General features: G+C 40.3%; 1 protein-coding gene across 1 annotated transcript in view; it reads left to right on the top strand.

The window, feature by feature from the left end:
• Window positions 1-18,646, top strand: part of adgrv1 (adhesion G protein-coupled receptor V1) — a 133,586-nt gene that overhangs the window by 43,199 nt on the left and 71,741 nt on the right. The window contains exons 60-79 of the mRNA XM_088336404.1: window positions 91-326; window positions 400-548; window positions 629-827; window positions 902-1,121; window positions 1,188-1,427; window positions 1,566-1,715; window positions 1,799-2,019; window positions 3,285-3,558; window positions 3,631-3,774; window positions 5,278-5,449; window positions 5,532-5,667; window positions 5,979-6,547; window positions 6,617-6,880; window positions 9,427-9,544; window positions 10,133-10,304; window positions 10,396-10,638; window positions 14,717-15,124; window positions 15,219-15,391; window positions 17,526-17,772; window positions 17,868-18,007. Of these exons, the coding sequence (XP_088192530.1) occupies window positions 91-326; window positions 400-548; window positions 629-827; window positions 902-1,121; window positions 1,188-1,427; window positions 1,566-1,715; window positions 1,799-2,019; window positions 3,285-3,558; window positions 3,631-3,774; window positions 5,278-5,449; window positions 5,532-5,667; window positions 5,979-6,547; window positions 6,617-6,880; window positions 9,427-9,544; window positions 10,133-10,304; window positions 10,396-10,638; window positions 14,717-15,124; window positions 15,219-15,391; window positions 17,526-17,772; window positions 17,868-18,007 (4,475 nt within the window). The remainder of the gene's footprint in view (window positions 1-90; window positions 327-399; window positions 549-628; window positions 828-901; window positions 1,122-1,187; window positions 1,428-1,565; window positions 1,716-1,798; window positions 2,020-3,284; window positions 3,559-3,630; window positions 3,775-5,277; window positions 5,450-5,531; window positions 5,668-5,978; window positions 6,548-6,616; window positions 6,881-9,426; window positions 9,545-10,132; window positions 10,305-10,395; window positions 10,639-14,716; window positions 15,125-15,218; window positions 15,392-17,525; window positions 17,773-17,867; window positions 18,008-18,646) is intronic.

Raw genomic sequence — 18,646 nt, 5'->3', positions numbered from 1 at the left:
AGAAGTGCATATGATTATGAGTGTGTTAATGATGCAACTACATGGTTACTGCTTTGAGCACAAAGTGCACTCCTGATTATTTTCCCACAGGTGAATGTGACCATAAAACGCACTATGGGTAGTTTGAGAAGTGTGTGGGTCAACTACCAGACGTCAGGCCACACAGCAAATAGCGGCGAGGACTTTGATTCCACTTCAGGACGTCTACTCTTCACCCCAGGTCTGACGTCCCAACTTGTTTCGGTTCGTATCCTTGATGATAGTCTTCCGGAGGAGCCTGAAATATTTTACTTCAACATCACCCATGTGGATCTCGTCAATGTCAGGTACAAAGAAAGGGAATTGTTTTTATATCATAGCAGAGGAATTTGATCATCTCTGTCTCCTTCTATTGGTCAGTGGTGTGAATTACACCGTGGGTGAATCAGGCCTCCAACTGGATCAGCCTCCAGTAATAGGAGACATCGCATCTCTTGCTGTTGTAATACTGATGAACGACAACGCTGAGGGTATATTAGAATTCAGACATGACTTCATCAACATCACTGGTGAGTGTAAACAATTGAAACTTTTCAATGAATGTCCAAATTGCCAGTCTACTTTCAAACTTCGAGCTCCGTTCTTTCAGTCGAGGAGGACACGGGCACTCTGTCCATCCCGGTGTTGAGGACTGCAGGTTCTTTTGGAACTGTGTCAGTGGATTATATTTTCAAAGGCCTGAGCGCAACTCCTGCTCTTGATTTCATTGCAAACAACGGCTCAGTGATATTCGTTACGGGCCAGCGAACTAGTTTTATTAATATAACAATTTTAGATGACCAGGAAAGGTATGAGCTATACTATGAAAACAAACGTAAGCTTATTTTTTATGATGATTGACATTTTAAATGGTGTTCAATAGTGAAAATGAGGAGGCGTTTGAGATCTTGCTGGTTGGAAGCACAGGGGGGGCAGTGCTCGGCTCTCATAAGGTCACCAGGGTGACCATCAACAAAAGCGACTCTGCAGGTGGTGTGGTGCGTTTCCTCAATGAAAGTCAAATCGCCATCAAGAATCCAAATGACACTCGAAAACTCACACTGGTGTTGGAGAGGGCCGGCGGACTCGTAGGCGATGCAACGGTAAAATAAAAATGTCCCAATCTCATGTGCAATACTAGGACCCTTGTTGTGTCTTTTTCTATCAAGGTCGCTTGGATTGTTCTCGGTCCGAACAGCAGAGAGCCGCTTCTTCCATCCAATACAGATATCCGAGAGCCCCTAAATGGATCTTTTTTCTTTAGTGATGGGGAGGAAGGTACACGCACTATTTCTCTCCGGATCCTCCCTCATGGTGAAGTGGAGGTGGAGGAAACATTTGTTATAAAGCTGAGCCTTTTGTCTGGGGACGCGGACATTGACTCTCAGGCTGGAGCCGTAACACTCAAGGCAAGCCAATGCTATCATCATTAATAATGCAGAATAATCATCAAACCGATAACGAAAAAATATTTTGTCACAGTTATTGTCACGAGCAGGATTTTACTGTTTATCATTGTGCACTCACACATCTGAATCATCTTCCAGATTGAAAAGTTTGGGGACCCAAACGGTGTAGTTCTCTTCACAGACAATTCTCTTCGAGAAAGTGTCTACGACGAACCCACAGATTCAGACGGTCCATTCAAAATCTCTCTGCATGTTATGCGCCGAGAGGGGGTCATGGGTAATGTGACGGTAAAATCATTTTCAATGCTTATAGGAATAATAAATGTGACCAGAATTCAAACACATCTTTTTAAAAGTTATTTTATTTTCAGGTCCACTGGCAGATACAATCTGATTTTGACATAGTCGGGGACTTTTTGGAATTGTCTGGCTCTGTGCTTATCATTGAAGGCCAGAGAGAGGCAGAAATAATTGTCGGACTGAGGCCTGATTCTGTGCCTGAACTGGAGGAGCTCTACACTGTTCGACTGGTAGCTGTGGAAGGTGGAGCTACAATGGATTCCAATCCGATCCTTTTGCGCACTCACATTAGGTAAATTGTCTATAGTTGATATTTACTTAACTCATTTGATGCCAGATGTTTCTCTCAAATGGGAAAAGACGGTACCAACCAATTTTGGCCATTTTACTCGTTTTTTAAGGTTGCATATATTTTAGTTTTGCAATTATATAGGTATAGGGCTTATCAAAAGAAAGCTTCAACCACAAAAAAACACACCAAATTGAAAGCAATAACAAGAAAAATATGTTTCTAGCTTTTACCATTACAGTTGATCATTGGTAAGTTTATTGAAATTACTCGTTTCCAAGAAAACCTCTGAGGAAAATGGCTTTTTTTAAGGGATGCATTTGAAGCAGAACTTTCAATTCGATGCTTTTTTTTGTAATATCTCCAATATCTAAACAATACTTTCCATAAACACAGGGGCACTTTGCTTACACTGAACATATGCAAGAACTTTGCAAGAACTCTACAGCACCCCATGATTCTGGTTACTTGATCACACCATTTTGGTCAGCATTGCTTTCGTGTGCGTTCACAAAACGTTATCCCTCTCTGCCCCGACAATGAGGAAAGAACTTCGTCATCCTTTTTAGGAAGAAAAAAGCTTTGAAGTTTTAACAGTCTGTACTTATATCTTCGCTTTTCTCACCACGCCGCTTCATTGCGCCTACTCGCCACATGGCCCGCTACACACCCTCATTTGCTGGAAACAGAAAGCAACACAAAGAGGGAGTGGGGGCTTTCTCAGTGTTTGGACAATGAGATGCCACTCTTGCCATCTAATGGTGATTTTTTTTTTAATGTATACTGAAATCATTCCCAGAGGCTTGATATTTAGTGATGAGCTGCGTCAAACCCTTTATAATTTTTTAATTTACATTTTGGCACTCTTCTGAAAATATATTCATATATTACGGCATCAAAATTAGTTTTTTTAAAAACATGTTAGTTGTCAGTATCTGTGTCTAGAAGCAGGGATTATCGGTTATGATATTGGTAAGAAAAAACATTTTTTTAGCCCTAATTGTGGTTTGTTACTTACAATTTCGTCCTCCTACTACTCCAATAATTTCCTGCCTGGTGATGAAAATGAATAAATAAATCAATGAAATAAATAATTAAAAAAAAAAAACATAATCCTATGCCTCTAAAAAAACGTTTTAATCCAATGTTATGGCACTGAATGAGTTATTGGAATGGATTAACTTTAAAAATCTAGGAAATATTGTGTAGAATCATTTTAAAGCTTGGAAACCAAAGTTTTATCCAATTGTCTCTCTTTTATCTTTTAGGGTACATGCTAATGACAACCCCCACGGCATCTTTTCTTTAATTCCTGGACAGCAAGCTTTGTTTGTGGAGGGGGCAGGGACAGAAGTCCGTCGAGTTCTGGTTTTGAACGCGACTCGGTTGGCGGGGCTGTTTGGTGATGTCACTGTGGGCTATAGAATCACGGGTGGGATAGAGGACATGATGGACATGTTTGTGGAAGGACACAATGAAGGACAGTTGTTGTTCACTGAGGGACAGGTTTTCAGTACTGTCACATTACACATCAGCAACCAGGTAAATTTTGCCATAAATTGCATATGAATATGACACACGGCCAAAAGTAAATATGCATTATTTCTTTGGCAGGTGTTTTTGCCTTTGGGTGAGAGTTTCCAAGTAGAGCTCACAAATGCAAAAATGTTCAGTCCTTTACTTGGCACACAACCTCTCCTCAATCATGAGTCCTCTGTTGTTATGGTGACTGTGCCAGAGGATGCTGCAAACTCAGAGGTAGGTATTCATGACTTATAAATCCATTTCATTTCATTTCATCTATGTGTATTATAAAGGGGTGGGCAACTAGCAAGCAGATTATCATTACAGTTTTAAAGCTAACTTTATTCATTTGAAAAAAAGGAAACTATTGTACTGGAACTCCATTTTGTATGTATTTCACCTTTTCTAAACTTAACATTAAAAAAGTCTAAATGGTAAATCGGGTTGAATTAGGCTGTGTCAGAACCAGAACAGGAGGAGGACCCAAATGCGTAATTTTTCTCCCACACGCTTTGGTTTACGGGAATGAGGCAGTCATGCACGTTAACACAAACGCCAGTGATTCGGCGATTGCTGGCAGAAGAAGGAAGAAGTCCGGCGTGGAACAACAGGAATCCAGAAGCCGACGAGATCGATACCAGATACACGAGCATATACCAAACAGACGAGGTCGATACCGGACAGGATGGTACAGACACGATCGATACCAGATACACGAGCAGATACCGGACCGACGGGGTCGATACTGGACAGGACGGGACAGACAGGATTGATACCAGATACCGAACAGACGGGATCGATACCAGACAGGACAGGACATAAAGGATCAATATCAGATACAGGAGACTGGAGACAGATATCAGACAGGACGAGACAGACGGAATCAATACCGGAAACTGGCAAAAGATATTGGACAGGATGAGACAGGCGGTATTGATACCGGATACCGGAGATTGTAGTAAAGTATCAGACAGGACGAGAAAGACGGGATCAATACCAGACACTGGAAACTGGAGTCCAATATCAAACAGGACGAGATAGACGGGGAACGATACCCGACACTGGAGATTGTAGCAAGGTATCAGACAGGACGAGACAGACGGGATCGATACCAGACACTGGAGACGAGTCCGATATCAAACAGGACGAGATAGACAGGATACACAAGCAGGATACCGGACGGAGTCAAAACACACATCTTGCGGGTGCAAAGGTTCGTTGACGGACTCACAAGGGGTGAGTGAGAGCACTGAGCTTAAATAGGAGGGAAGCCAATCAGTCAATGAGCCGCAGCTGGCGCCAAACGGGCGGGACCAATTAGGGGCAATGGGCAGCCGTGACAGGCAAAACATTATTAAATAAAGGCAAAGGACTGTAGTCCTAAATTAAAAGTAATTAATTGTATAAATGTATATCATCACTATTTCAAAAAGATGTATCCATTAGTTTTGCACCTTTTCTGTGTAATAATCCCATTCAAGTGAAAACAAAAATAAATGTAGATAAATCCTTTTACAATAGCAGTGACAATATGCATGAATTCTGTCTATATATACAATAACATATTTGTCTTACACTTGGTAAACCCATAGTTTATAAGACATTTTCTTATCACAACTGAGAAATAGTGGGCACCTCCTGCAGATAGATTGTATACTATTTATATCAATCATGCAATTTATTATCAGAATGTTAAGATGAGGCAGTATTATACATGTGTTTCTTGTTTGGTGACAGGTGGGTTTCGAGTCCCTGGCTTTATCTGTTTCAAACATTGAAACAGGAAAATGTGAGGCAAAGGTAACACGTACTGGGTTGTTTGGGGATATGCGGGTCCAGTGGAGAGCAGGCTACCCTTCAAGACATTCTCCATTTGGTTTGGAAATTGGAACAATCATGCCAAATTCAGGTAACAAATCCTCATGACGCTTTGAGTACATGTAATACCATTGCGGCAACATATTCAGAATGTTCTCATTTCTCATTTTAAGGCTCACTTGCTTTCTCCCATGGAGAGCGAACAAAGACAATAACTGTAACAGCTCTTTCTGACACATCTGAGGCAACTGCACATGCATTATACCTTACGAGCGCAACCTCCAGCACAGGAAGCAGTATCAAACTCAGGTGAGAGTCCTGAATATTCTACGTAAAACAAAAAAATATTCTAAAACCTACCGACGTAAGGCATCACGGTGTGCTAAGCTGGGTGCAGACAGGAAAAAGATTACAGGACGTCATCAAGACAGCCCAAAAAATGATCAGCTGCTCTTTGAATTAAATGACTCTTCACTCCCTTCTTCTCTTCAAGTGACTTCTTCTATTTATCAATTTTTTTATCTTTTGAGTATTTTATTTAAAGTTTATCCTGGATTGTCACTGCATTGAAAACAAAGACTATTCTACTCTATTTTATTAAATCTCCTGTTTCGGCACAGGTCTGAATTCACATTGGCAGAAGTAGAACCCTTCGGAATCTACCAGTTTTCTCCAGAATCACGCCGACTGGTCATCGAAGAGGACATTCAGACTATAACGCTCTATGTCCAGAAGCTCTACGGTTCTCGTAGTAACAGAACCCGTCTGTCCTACTCAACTTTAGCAGGCAGTGCCACCGCTGGAGTTGATTTCATATCCAAACCACAGGGCCGGTTGTCTTTCGAATCTTCTCGCCAAACTAACGCTTCTGTCCAGCTTTTGATTTTGGACGACTCACTCTCAGAACCGGATGAATACTTTCACGTCAATCTTACCGACGTTGAAGTCCTTACTCCAAACCCGGTTTGGGCCAACGCCGTCCCTCGGATCAATCCAAACCACAGTCTCGCAACTGTCACCATCCTGGCAAGTGATGTGACCAGTGGAGTTCTAAGTATAAGTCCTATACTGGTTCAAATACCCGAGGACAAAGATGAAGGGAGCCAACAGGAGCACAAGGTTCTCCTTAGGTTACGCAGGTCAGAAAGTGTTGCTGGAGACGTGCAAGTTAAGGTCCAAACATATGGAGGTACTTTGATTGATGGGCACTTTATTATTCGAACAACTTTGGCTTCATTTTCATGACTTTTTCCTTTAGACGGAAGCTCGACATCTTTCCCCTTCATAGTCGAGCCTGTTTTGCCTCTGGCAAAGGAATATGAAGATTTCCGCTTGGAGTCCAGCATTGTGCACTTGACGGCCGGTCAGAATGAGACGGAGGTGATCCTTTTCATACTGGATGACTCAAAACCAGAAGGACAGGAAGTGTTCTTTATTTATCTCAGTGATCCTGAAGGGGGGGCACAGATCACTGACGCTCAACATCAAAGTTTTGGGGCCTTTTCCAAGATCACAATCCTTGGTAAGATAATAAACGGTAGACCCCCCAAGATACAACATGAATCCCTTCTGAATCTCATCTCATCTCATCTCATTAGCCGTACCGCTTATCCTCATTAGGGTCGCGGGGGGGCTGGAGCCCATCCCAGCCATCTTCGGGCAGTGGGCAGGGGACACCCTGAACTGGTTGCCAGCCAATCGCAGCCCTTCTGAATCCGCTAAGTCAAATTATCTAATGGCAGGGGATTTTAACCTATGTGATTAACTAATTCATTTCAAAACCCATGTACTCCAGGTAAAAACACAAAAATCGTAAATGCATATACATAATTATTATAAACAAAATACAATAAAGTAAGCGCTACTTAAATGTAACATGTGTGTATATGATTAAATGACATTACATTGTAAATAGATATACATGCAAAGGAAAAATTAATGATTTTACTTTTGGTGTAATGTGACCTGACCTGGTACATAACAGTTAGTGGGTGGATGCAGATTGGGGGAAGAGACAATAGATTCAAATTAAAACAGATTTTTAAAACTTACACATCCTAGGGTGGTTATGCCCTTAAAAGACTTTACTCGCCTCCTTATTTTAATAATCGTCCCGATCCTCAATTGGTTATGTTTTAAATTTCTTAGCAAGGGTGTGCTTTCTTGTTTTTTGGTAATCGCAAGCTTTGTTTCCTTGGTAATCATTTTTTGCCTATCCCCTTTAGGATTACTTCAGGTTTTAGGACCTTTAGCAAAACAAATTTAAGTTTGTTACACAAGATGATGAACCAAACAGAGAGAGAGAGAGAAAGAGAGCATTGTGGGAGGGAGTTCAGAAAATGGCATATCAGCATCTTAATGGTTGTGTGATACAAACCAGGAGCAGACCAGCATCTTATATGATGTAGACAGTCATCTTAGACATGTATGAACACATGGACACCACAAAGTTTTGTAATTTTTTGGGGTGGCAAAATAATTTTTTGTTGATGTCATGTGGGGATAATGCCCATAAAAGGGGCAGTAAAAACACCTTTTTCCACTTAAGTTATGTGAAAACATCGCAATTTAGAGACGCAGAAACCAAGGGCTGCACTGGAAATTGCCCAATTCAGTTTTATGCCCAGTAATAAAAACCTAACGCTAGTGATTACAATGTTCGTTCCTATATTTGTATAATGTTGTCCATTCTCTGATTCATTCAGTACACAACAAAATTGTCCCCATGCACCGGAGATATTAAATTATCCCCAGGCGTGTTTTTGTTATCCAAATGTGTATCCATCCCATTTTCATTAATTAAGCTTCATTTTTCCTTTTTGTATCGAGCCACTGCCGATCTAATCTACAGCTGTTGTTTTGTTACACATGACATCAACTGTCATTTAGGGGCTGCAATTATTTCATTTGTGGATTTTCTAGGAAATGGCTTGCAAAATAGATTTGCTGTGTTTGTTATTCGACTGTATGTTCAATGATTTTCCTTAGAGTACTGATGGTACTTCAAATCATTGATAAGGCCTTTACAGTATGTATGGAATTAGCAGGCTCACATTCTGAAAATAGAGTGTAAGGTCAATTGAAGATGACGCTAATGAAGCTAATGTGTGACCAGTGTCTGAAACTCATGACAAAAAGTTACCGGAACTCTGTTGCCTCCCCAGCCATAAAGTTGCCTGCCCCATTTTTCAAAACTTGAAACACAATAAATCGCAAAAAAAACATTGTTGAAAAGTATTAAGAATCGATAATCAGAATATATAACAGAACAACACTTTAAATTTAAGTTTTTTATAAATCTACTTTTAATATTCATTGCAGGAATACGACATTGCAGTTTTCCATCTGCCATCAGTATGTACCTGTATTTACTCATCTTCATTCATGCAATGTTTGCGTTGCGTCGTCTGCTGCAAGCCACGTGAACGCCTCTTTCCACGATGCTTTTAATGTACGTTTACGTTTTGTAGCGTCATAAATTTTGTTATCTTCTTTTCAATATTTCTTCTGGGGCTGAGGTTTTGGCTCGATTCCTAACCACTTATCGATTTTTCTTTTGTTCTCTGTGCGTCTACTTTGGAAAATGATATGCAAATGCAAGACCTTATAAGGCTCGTGAAAATCCGGAAACATTAAGTTATTCAATGCAGGCTTCTCATTGGCTGCAGAGTATGCAAATTGCCAAACAAACCGAAATTCCCAAACTGAACAAACATTTTGAAATCGGAATAAAGCAAACGTTTGTAACAAGCTACCATTCCATCCTGTCTAAAAAATGAAAACCGAAAGATTTTTATTTTTTTTCTTGAAATAGTTGTCGGTCACCCAGGCGGAGACGTTTTGTAAGTTGTACGCCTGACGTAAAAGATGCACGCCCCGGGCATCCGAGTGGACGTTATTTCAGACACTGGTGTGACCCTCTACTAAATATCTAGCTGTTTCAATTTTCTATAAATATTTTAAAACTATTAAATTTCATTCGACTGTATTTTATTATCTGTCAAGAATTGTGTGTTTGTAGTTCTAAATACTGTATGAATTAAGTTGAGTTTTCTTCTTTTCACACAGGTAGTGACTTCCACAACGGAATAATAGGCTTCACTCCCAGTTCTCTTGTGGGCCAAGTTCTGGATGAAGATTCAAGCAATAAAACGATCCAGTTATATGTGCAGAGGCAAGAGAACAGGTATGTGTAGTGTTCATTTAATAGTATTCGACAATTACACCTTTGATGCAGAGTTTCCTTGCTGTTTTACAGCTCCGCTTTCGTGTCTTCCGTGCATCACAATTTCTCTCTATTGATAGGTTCCAAGGATAAATGCCTATTTTACGGGGTCACGGCATCACTTTACAACAAAACTGGAACTGCCTTATGTTTCCTGGGTGCTGATTTGAGCAATTCAAATGAACCAATTTCATGTCTAGTGAAAAATGAACATAGCATGTTGTTAGCGAGCTATCTTATCAGGGAAGCAAGCACAAGCAATGTATTTAAGCAAATTGTTTGTACTGTTTACTTTTGACATGAAAAGATGAGTGTGTTCATGTCACTCAACAAAATAAACAACGAAACGTGATTGTTTGCTCCAAAATTGTTATCCCTTGTTAAAGCCCATCTGTTTACAAGTTGTGCTTGTACATAGCTTCCAAGAAGCATGAGTTTACACCAAGAATGCATGGCTACAACTGCCATTTTCACATTTCAGTCTCTGTTAAATAAGCAAAAACTGAGTGAATACTATATTTATATTACCATTTTTCTTTCCATGCTCAGAGCGTTTGAGGATGTGGAGGTTTTCTGGAGAGCTACTTTGAACAAAGAAGCTCCAAGTCTTGTCAGCAATGGCATCAACCTGACCAAACAGCTAACGCACACTTCGGGATTTGTATTATGTAGGAAAGGAGAGATACTCTGTGCTTTTACTTTGGAGGTGCAAGATGATGAAGTGAGGCCCAATTTTGATCTTCACCAGCAATATTTGTATACATTTTACTGATACATTATTTTTGTTTATAAAATGATTACCAATCCCATAGGAACCAGAATACAGAACTTGGTTCTGGGTGGAAGTTTTTCAAGTGGGACCAGGGGCCACCATTAACGAGACCAGCAGATTCGCCAACATCACACTGGCAGAGAGTGACGATCCACAAGGCATGGTGTACTTCAACATCAGCCACAGGTTTCCCACTGCTATTCCAACAGCCACCAAGATTAGTCTGCGTGTGGAGAGAAGCTCAAGCACAGCTTCAAGAATGTCTGTTCAGTATCGCACTCTGGTAAATTCTAAATTTAATTAAACCTGCTTAATGTAATAGTTTTTAAAAGTCGTATATAGGGTTGTATTAGGTTATGCCTCTATATTTTACCTTGAATTCACCCAGCCAAACAAAAGAATTAGTCATCGGCCAATCTCACTGTGTCATTTTTGGAGATTAAAGGAAGAAAGTGCACTCTAAAAAATCTGAAACTCTTGGAAGTGCTTTCATCATCTGCACTTTTATCAGCGGCTTTCAAAAGCTTTGCTGTGAGACAAAAACCATTGCTCAGTCGAATGCATTTTGTCTACCTTGTGTTTTCAAGATGTAACAAAAAAAGACACTTTAGTCCGTGTTTTGTTGTTATAACACATCAAAAAAATAAAAAGCAAACAAATCTGATGTTTTTGGAAAATTTTCTGCAATGGGTTTATTTGGAAATAAAAATGTTGTCTTCAATCTCACTGATATCAACATTATAAAACATTGAATGCAATAAGATAAGTCAAGACATTTTTTTTATATAGCCCTTTATCACAAGGAGTCTCAAAGGGCTGCACGGACCACAGATTATTGCAACCTGCAGACTACACAATCCCCTCATCTAACACCATTTGTCAATATTCAGAACAATTTTTGAGAACAAGTCACGGCATTTAGATGGACCAATGGTAAAGAGTTGTAAATGTTTGACTTTTCTTTCCAGAAGTCAATTAACGATTGTACCCAATTGCGTGTAAGAACGGAGTGTAAAAAAGGATCCTGAGTTGCATCTATGCACATTTATTTTAGACTGATTTGAATACACATCGAAAAGTTGCATACAATTTCATTGGCTAACCAATGTGTCAATCTTCATTTGATTCGGTTACTACTGGCAAAAGGCATTTGAAGCTAAAAAAGGGCAATCCGTTTTATCAATACCATCCCTTATAGGCTAATGTCGGCTGTGGACCGTGACAAAAATGAAATGAAATGAAATGATTTGCATTTCTATAGCGCTTTTCAAGTCAATGACTTCCCATAGCGCTTTACAATGTGCCCCACATTTCCCAATAGCGGCCTTGCAGCCATGTAAGGCGCTAACCTGCTTATTGGGGGTATTAGGGGTTCAGTGTCTTACCCAAGGACACTTCGACATGTAACACGGACAAGCCGGGATTCGAACTGGGATCCCTTGATCCCAAGACGAGCGCTCTACCTCCTGAGCTACTGCCGCCCCGGCAAAAACAATTGGTTTTTTTCCCTATTTTGAGACAATGAAATTCAAGGGAATGAGAATTCCTTAACCCAAAAATACTTTATTTTGAAAATAATTTTAAAACACATTTTAATAAAAGGGAAGCAAATTATATCATCTAAGTCAGGGGTTTTGGAGTATTTATTTATTTGACCTAAGTTTGTTTTTATGTTCCTTAATCACAAAAAGTCTTAATGTGCTGTACAACATGAACTGTTTTGAACATTTTTTCCTTGCAAAATGATTAATTGTAACATTCAACCCCTGTGGTGTATGATGAAGAGAATACTGCCAAATTGTATTTTATAACTATGGTCATGCAGATAAAAGAGGTTTAACACTTGTCTCAAAGGCAGAATCCCACTATGAATTATTTGCGGGGCGCTTCCACTGTCCTTTGAGCTTCAGTTCGACAGTGATGACAATATCCTTCCTGGAAGGAGTATCTAAATGAAACTCTTACATTAAACCAGCACATGAAGGTGCGGGCCTTATGATATCGTCCCACAACTGTACCTAAGGAACATTTTTGAGGCCCCGTGATCTAAGTGGTGCATTAATTAAAAGCAGACAGCTTACATTTAACATATTTGGACGTTGCCCACATGTTGGTTTAAGATCAGGCAATAGTGTAATTGTACTCCTTTGCAGCCCTTTGAGACATTTTTGTGATTAAGGGCTATACAAATAAATGTGACTTGACGTTGCTCAAAGTCCCTCACATTTTGCAAGAAATAACTTACAATTTGCTGACTCAAAAAAGTTACAAGCACTCAGTGCTAAAGTTCCAGCAGAGGTGATCAATTCCTACATCAGTAAAACTGGAAGGAAGGAGGACAAGATTAAAGATTAAAAAGAATCTTTTGGTCAAGAGTGGTGTCAATCAAAAGGACAGTGGCAAATGGCGATCTTGGGAACAATTTTATAATTCAGTTAAATTGTAAACTGAAATTATGTGACGAAATGGACGGATTACAAGAAGGAATGTCAAAAGATGCAGAAATGCTTTTAGGTGGATTTTTTTAATCTGTCGATACTATCATGTGTTTTGGAGTAAATATTTTACACGGTTGGATTCACTGGACAGTCCACAAAGTAACGACTCCATGTTTGCAAACATTCAACTCATTTGATGACTACCAGGGGCTGCAATTGGTGAGCTGTATTGTGTTGGGGTATCTTGCTTCAGACTGATTGTGATGTTTCTGTGATGAGTACATTTTGAAATCGATCTATCTATCTACCCTGGTCGAGAGGGGTGACCGACAGCAAGACAAACGCATACACAAAAACAATGAAAATTTAAAAAGGGAAAAAGTAGCAAAAAACACGTCCTTTTTTTTTTTTTTTTTTTTTTTTTTTTGACCATGGCCAACCCAAATGCCCAAACACCCAAACAAGTTAAGCACCTAGGCACCCAAGTTGGACATGCTTTCGTCCCTCCAGATTAAATGGGACACAAGAAAGCGGCCATGTGACTCGAGTCAGGATGACACAACACACTCTTCTGTTCAACAGTAGGGCCTGAAAGCTTTCACTGGTTTACCCCTGCCGCATGATACAGGTGCCCTGTCCATTCTTAGAACGTGTCCAAACATCCCACTATCCTTTCACAACACCTATCCACTCATTCCTATCACCAACAAGAGCTCTACCTTCCACTACATTTAGACCTCTTTCCTCAAGTGCACACACAACACCATCCATCCACATCAATCGCGGCCTTCCTCTTGGTGTCCTTCCATTTACTTCTGCTCTGTAGATCCTCTTCATCATTCGCTCCTTATCCTTCCTCTCCATGTGTCCAAACCAACTGAGTACCGGTACTCACATTTTGAAATAAGAAAAATATTTGAGTTTTTCCTTGCCCTATTGTAAGTTTTAGATCAGGGGATGGTGAAGCCCTTTGAGACTCATTGTGATTAAGGACTATACAAATAAGCATGACTTGACATGACTTAGAGAATGACCTAAGTTATGATAATAGTGAAATGTTTGTGAATGAAATAATAGTGCATCAAAACTATAGTGCGATTAAAAGATGTGCAACAACATTTAGCAGATTAATAAGTCACAAGGTATATATTTTCACAGTTTCATGGAGTAACATTTAGCAGCAAAAAAAGAAAGAAAGGAAAAAACACCCAAAGTAAGTCGCATGATATATTTTTCACAATTTTCTGCACTCGTTGAGAGTAGCGATGGCTTGGGGAAAGAAACTGTGTTTGATTAAAAGTTGAGTATTCGTGATATTTTTCAGCAATATTGAAGAAATCACGTTTAGATGGGTTGGGACTCATGTATTACCCTAACTGGGAATTCATGGATATTAGAGTTATGTTGAATATACTAGCGAGACATGATAACTGTTTTTGCTACCAATACTGATAACCGATTAAAATCCTGTTTCTGGAGACTAATACCAATAACTGTTTTATATTGCATGTTTTAAACTTCAATTTAAGGGAGAAAACATGCATAATCCAATTATTTTTATGTGTGTTTTAATTTATATTTTAATTACATTCACATTCTACAGGTTCAGTAAACATGTCGCCAAAAAGTAGTGTTTGAGACTAGTTTTCTGAGCCATGATACTAGTGATGGGCAAGCTCTCTAGTGCCTCACACACATTAGAGAGGTATAGAGGAGAGATGACCAAGTTCTGCTTCTACTTCTATGAAATAATGTTTAGAATCTTTATAACAAGTAGTGTCTGCTGATTGTATATTATAGAATGGTGTCAATTGACTTAATATGGGCTCTGTTATACCGTTGACCTCATATTTTATTGATATCATTATCGTGCACCCCCAGGATATACTGCAACTCTAACTCATAAATTCCTTTCCCATTCAGGAACTCTCCAGAGAGGAAGTCCTCGGGCCGTACGTAATCCATCCCGCTAAAGAAGGCTTGGATTTTCCTCATCAACAGGGCCAGTTGACCTTCGACCCGGGTCACCGCAACACATCCGTGGACATTTATCTAACTCCTGACCTGGCCTTGCCTTCCCCACGGCCTAAGCGCTTCCAAGTGGAGCTGTTCAATGCCACGGAGGGCGCCAGAGTGCACACTGACTTTGGTATGGCCAATGTGACGCTTGTGTCAAATGTCGCTAGTGCAGCTCTGTGGGCCCTCGTTGGAAAGTTGCATAAAGTGCCCGACCCGTTGAAAATGAACCAGGTTTTGCGAGGGCTCATTGACAGGACCGCCTCCACTCTTTCGAGAGAACACATGACAGCTGTGTTCGAAGCTATCTGGAAGGTGAACGCTTTCGTCCAGTCCTACTTTCTCCGAAAAATGATCTTATTTCATTAACAGTTCTGTTGCATTGCATTCCTCTGTTTTACTGAGCTAGGTCCTCGATGTGGCAGGCCGAGAATCTCTTCATGAAAGCAGCCGCAACTTGACTTACGAGCTGCTGTGTGGCTTGGCCAACCCAAATCGAGCCGACACACGAGGCCTTGACCACTTAGCGGAAGTGACTGAACAGTTTGCGTTCTCCATAATCACGCGGAATCCCTGTGAGATGTGAGTATATGTTTGAACGCGGTGATTTGTTCTGTATTCTATATCCACAGGGTACATACGGTTGCTTGAAATCCTTGAAAATGCTTGAATTGTAATGTTGTTTTTCTAAGGTTTGAAAAGTGCTTGCATTTTGGGTGAAGTGCTTGTAAATGCTTGAAATTTTCGCCATAGTTGTCGGCAGTCTGGCTCGTTAGACCACACATTAAATGAAGAAAAATAACAAGTCTGCTTAAAAATGAAAGATTAAAGGAAGAAGAATTTACTGGAGCGCATCTAAGAAATGCACGTACTTGCACACGCATCATGAATGAGCTGACTGAGGCTGTGATCATCACTTTAAATCAGTAGATTGCAGCAAATACTGTACAGCTCCTTTAAACTTTAGAAGAATTTATTTTCTTGGCTAGCACGCTCCATAAATACATTGTTAGTGTTGATGGGATAAAAATTAATAATGATAATGACAACGAATCAATAAATATTGTTATTAACAATATCATAATGTATTACTTATTCTATGAATGGCACTGGCAAAAAAGGAAAATTGAAAGTCCTTAAAAAGTGCTTCAATTAGGCCATGAAAAAAGTGTATGAGCCCTGTATCCTGGACTAGTTAACAAAAACGGTCTGCTTCTTGGATTTGATTTTCTTTCGTTTTTATTCTTCACAAATTGAAACATTCAACTTTCTATTCAATACTTCTATTTAAAAGATATTTAATTACCGTAATTTGCAAATGATAAGGTGCACCCAAAAAATAAGAAATCTGCCAAAATATTGTGTCTTATAGACCAGAAATACGTAAAATGAAATTGGAACTGCATAATTACTAAGAAGTGCTACTACTACATATAAACAAATCAATTTATTTAAGTGGTGAAATCAGATTTCATAATGTTAGTTTGAGTTCTATGATTTTTTTATTTTAATGCAACCTTCGTTCTAACAGGAGTTTAGATTTCAAGCGCCTAGTCCAGTGTGCCTTATAAATGATAAATAGTTCACTAAAAACTATTTTTTGATGGCATACCCTTCAATCTGGTGTGCCTTATAGTATAGAGTAAACAGTTAAATACTTTGAACTGCTACTTTTTGGGACACTTTTGGGTCCAGATTTAGGTCAACTGATTGTAGACAGGGCAGCACGGCGGTGCAGTGGTTAACACGTGTGTAGCACAGTTCTGAGGTCATGAGATTGAACCTCCTGTGTGGAGTTTGCATGTTCTCCCTGTGCTTGGATGTGTTTCCTTCAGACACTCCGGTGTCCTCCTGCATTCCAAAAATATTCATGTCAGATTAATTGGCCGGTCCAAATTGTCCCTTGGTGTGAAAGAGCGAGTGACTTGGCTGTCTCTGTGTGCCCTGCGACTGGCTGGCAACCAGTTCAGGGTGTCCCCTGCCCACTGATAGCTGGGATGGGCTCCAGCACCCCCGCGACCCTACTGAGGATAAGCGGTGCAGATAATGGAAGGATGATTGTAGACAACTCACATTGTCCTTGAAAAAAGGCACACTTACTTACATTCATTATTTATTGTTATTTGTCTACAACAGGAATTAGGGTTTGAGGTCAGTTTTTACATAAAGCCTTTCAGCTAGAAAGGAAACGGGGGGAAAAAAGAAAGGTGGAATTAAGCATGGTATATTGATCTTAGGGCAGCACGGCGGCGCAGTGGTTAGCGCTTGTGCGGCACAGTTCATGTCATGGGAACCTGTCGTGGGTTCAAATCCAGCTCCAGACTTCCTGTGCGGAGTTTGTATGTTCTCCCCGTGCTTGCGTGGGTTTCCTCCGGGCACTCCGGTTTCCTCCCACATTCCAAAAACATGCATTTCAGGTGAATTGGCCGGTCTAAATTGTCCCTAGGTGTGAATGAGCGAATGAGTTGTCTGTCCCTGTGTGCCCTGCGATTGGCTGGCAACCAGTTCAGGGTGTCCCCTGCCCACTGCCCGGAGATGGCTGGGATGGGCTCCAGCCCCCCCGCGACCCTAACAAGGATAAGCGGTATGGCTAATGAGATGAGATATTGATCTTATTTTCTTATTCTGCTTTTGGGATTAAAAAACAACATTTCAAAACCATGCTTTTATTTTTTCCCCCTCTCAAATATTGCCCCTTGTGTTTCTTTTCTCCTAGAAAGGGAACCATCCTGAACACATGTTCCCACATGTCCATCTCCGCCTTCCAGTGGTATCCAACGCAAATCAACGGCCACAGATTCAGAGGTCGGAATGCTGACTTTTTCCAGCTTCCTGACACTTTGCTGCCAGTGCCAGCAGTTTCAACCCTTGACTGCAGTGACCTCAGCCAGATTCAGCTGACCGAATATAGAAACGACCTCTGGTTCACCACTAATGTTACAACAAATGCTCTTAATGGAAAGGTGGGGAATTTGACCTCTTTGGATATTGAACAGCAGGTGGCAGTGTTATCCCGTGAAAACAGATTTTAACCAATGCCGCCTATTTCCATGTGTAGGTTTTTTCTGCCAGTTTTCAGGACAGAAAGTCAAGACCACTCAGTGATGGTATAGAAGTAACATATCGTATTCACACTTCTGATCGGCCACTTAAACCAGGACGTTCTATGTGCCTTCTCTGGAACCGGACCACTGCAAGGTAGCCCACTAGAGTTGGTTTCTGATCCCTTGAAACTAATAACAATTGTGCTTCTTAGATTGCAAATAATTGAAATCAAGTTTAGAGCACAACTGTAAATGTGTATCTAAAATAATAATAATAATAAATAAAAATAACGCGGTCTTAACAATTGTTATATATCATCAATATTCAAAACAACAAAGTCAAGTCAAGCCGTGTGTATTTTTAATAGCCCTTAATCACAAGGAGTTTCAAATGGCTGCATAGAGCACAGATTATTGCAAACCACAGACTAGTATTACACCACCCCCTGACTTCAAACCTACATGAGGGCAAGGAAAAACTCCAAAACCCCAGGATGAGGAAAATGAAGAAACCTTGAGAAGGGACCGCACATTATGACCAGGCTGCAATGGATGTTGTAGCAACAATTAATACACATATATCGTCAACAGAAAATATAGGTCATCAATAAGCTATAGAATAGAAGTGTGTTTTAAGCCTAGATTTAAGCAGATCGAATCTCAGGGTGCAGGGCATTCCACAACATCGGGGCCCGAATGGAGAACGCTCTCGAACCTGCAGTTTTCTTCTTGGCTCCTCGGATCACTAGTAGACCAGCAGTTTCAGAGCGAAGGCTCCGGACCGGAAGATAGG

This window comes from Urocampus carinirostris, chromosome 5 (assembly GCF_059441175.1).
Source record: "Urocampus carinirostris isolate Australia breed hairy pipefish chromosome 5, RoL_Ucar_1.0, whole genome shotgun sequence".
Lineage (NCBI taxonomy): Eukaryota > Metazoa > Chordata > Actinopteri > Syngnathiformes > Syngnathidae > Urocampus > Urocampus carinirostris.
Note: the sequence above shows the minus strand (reverse complement) of the source record. Positions and strands in the feature narration are given on the sequence as shown.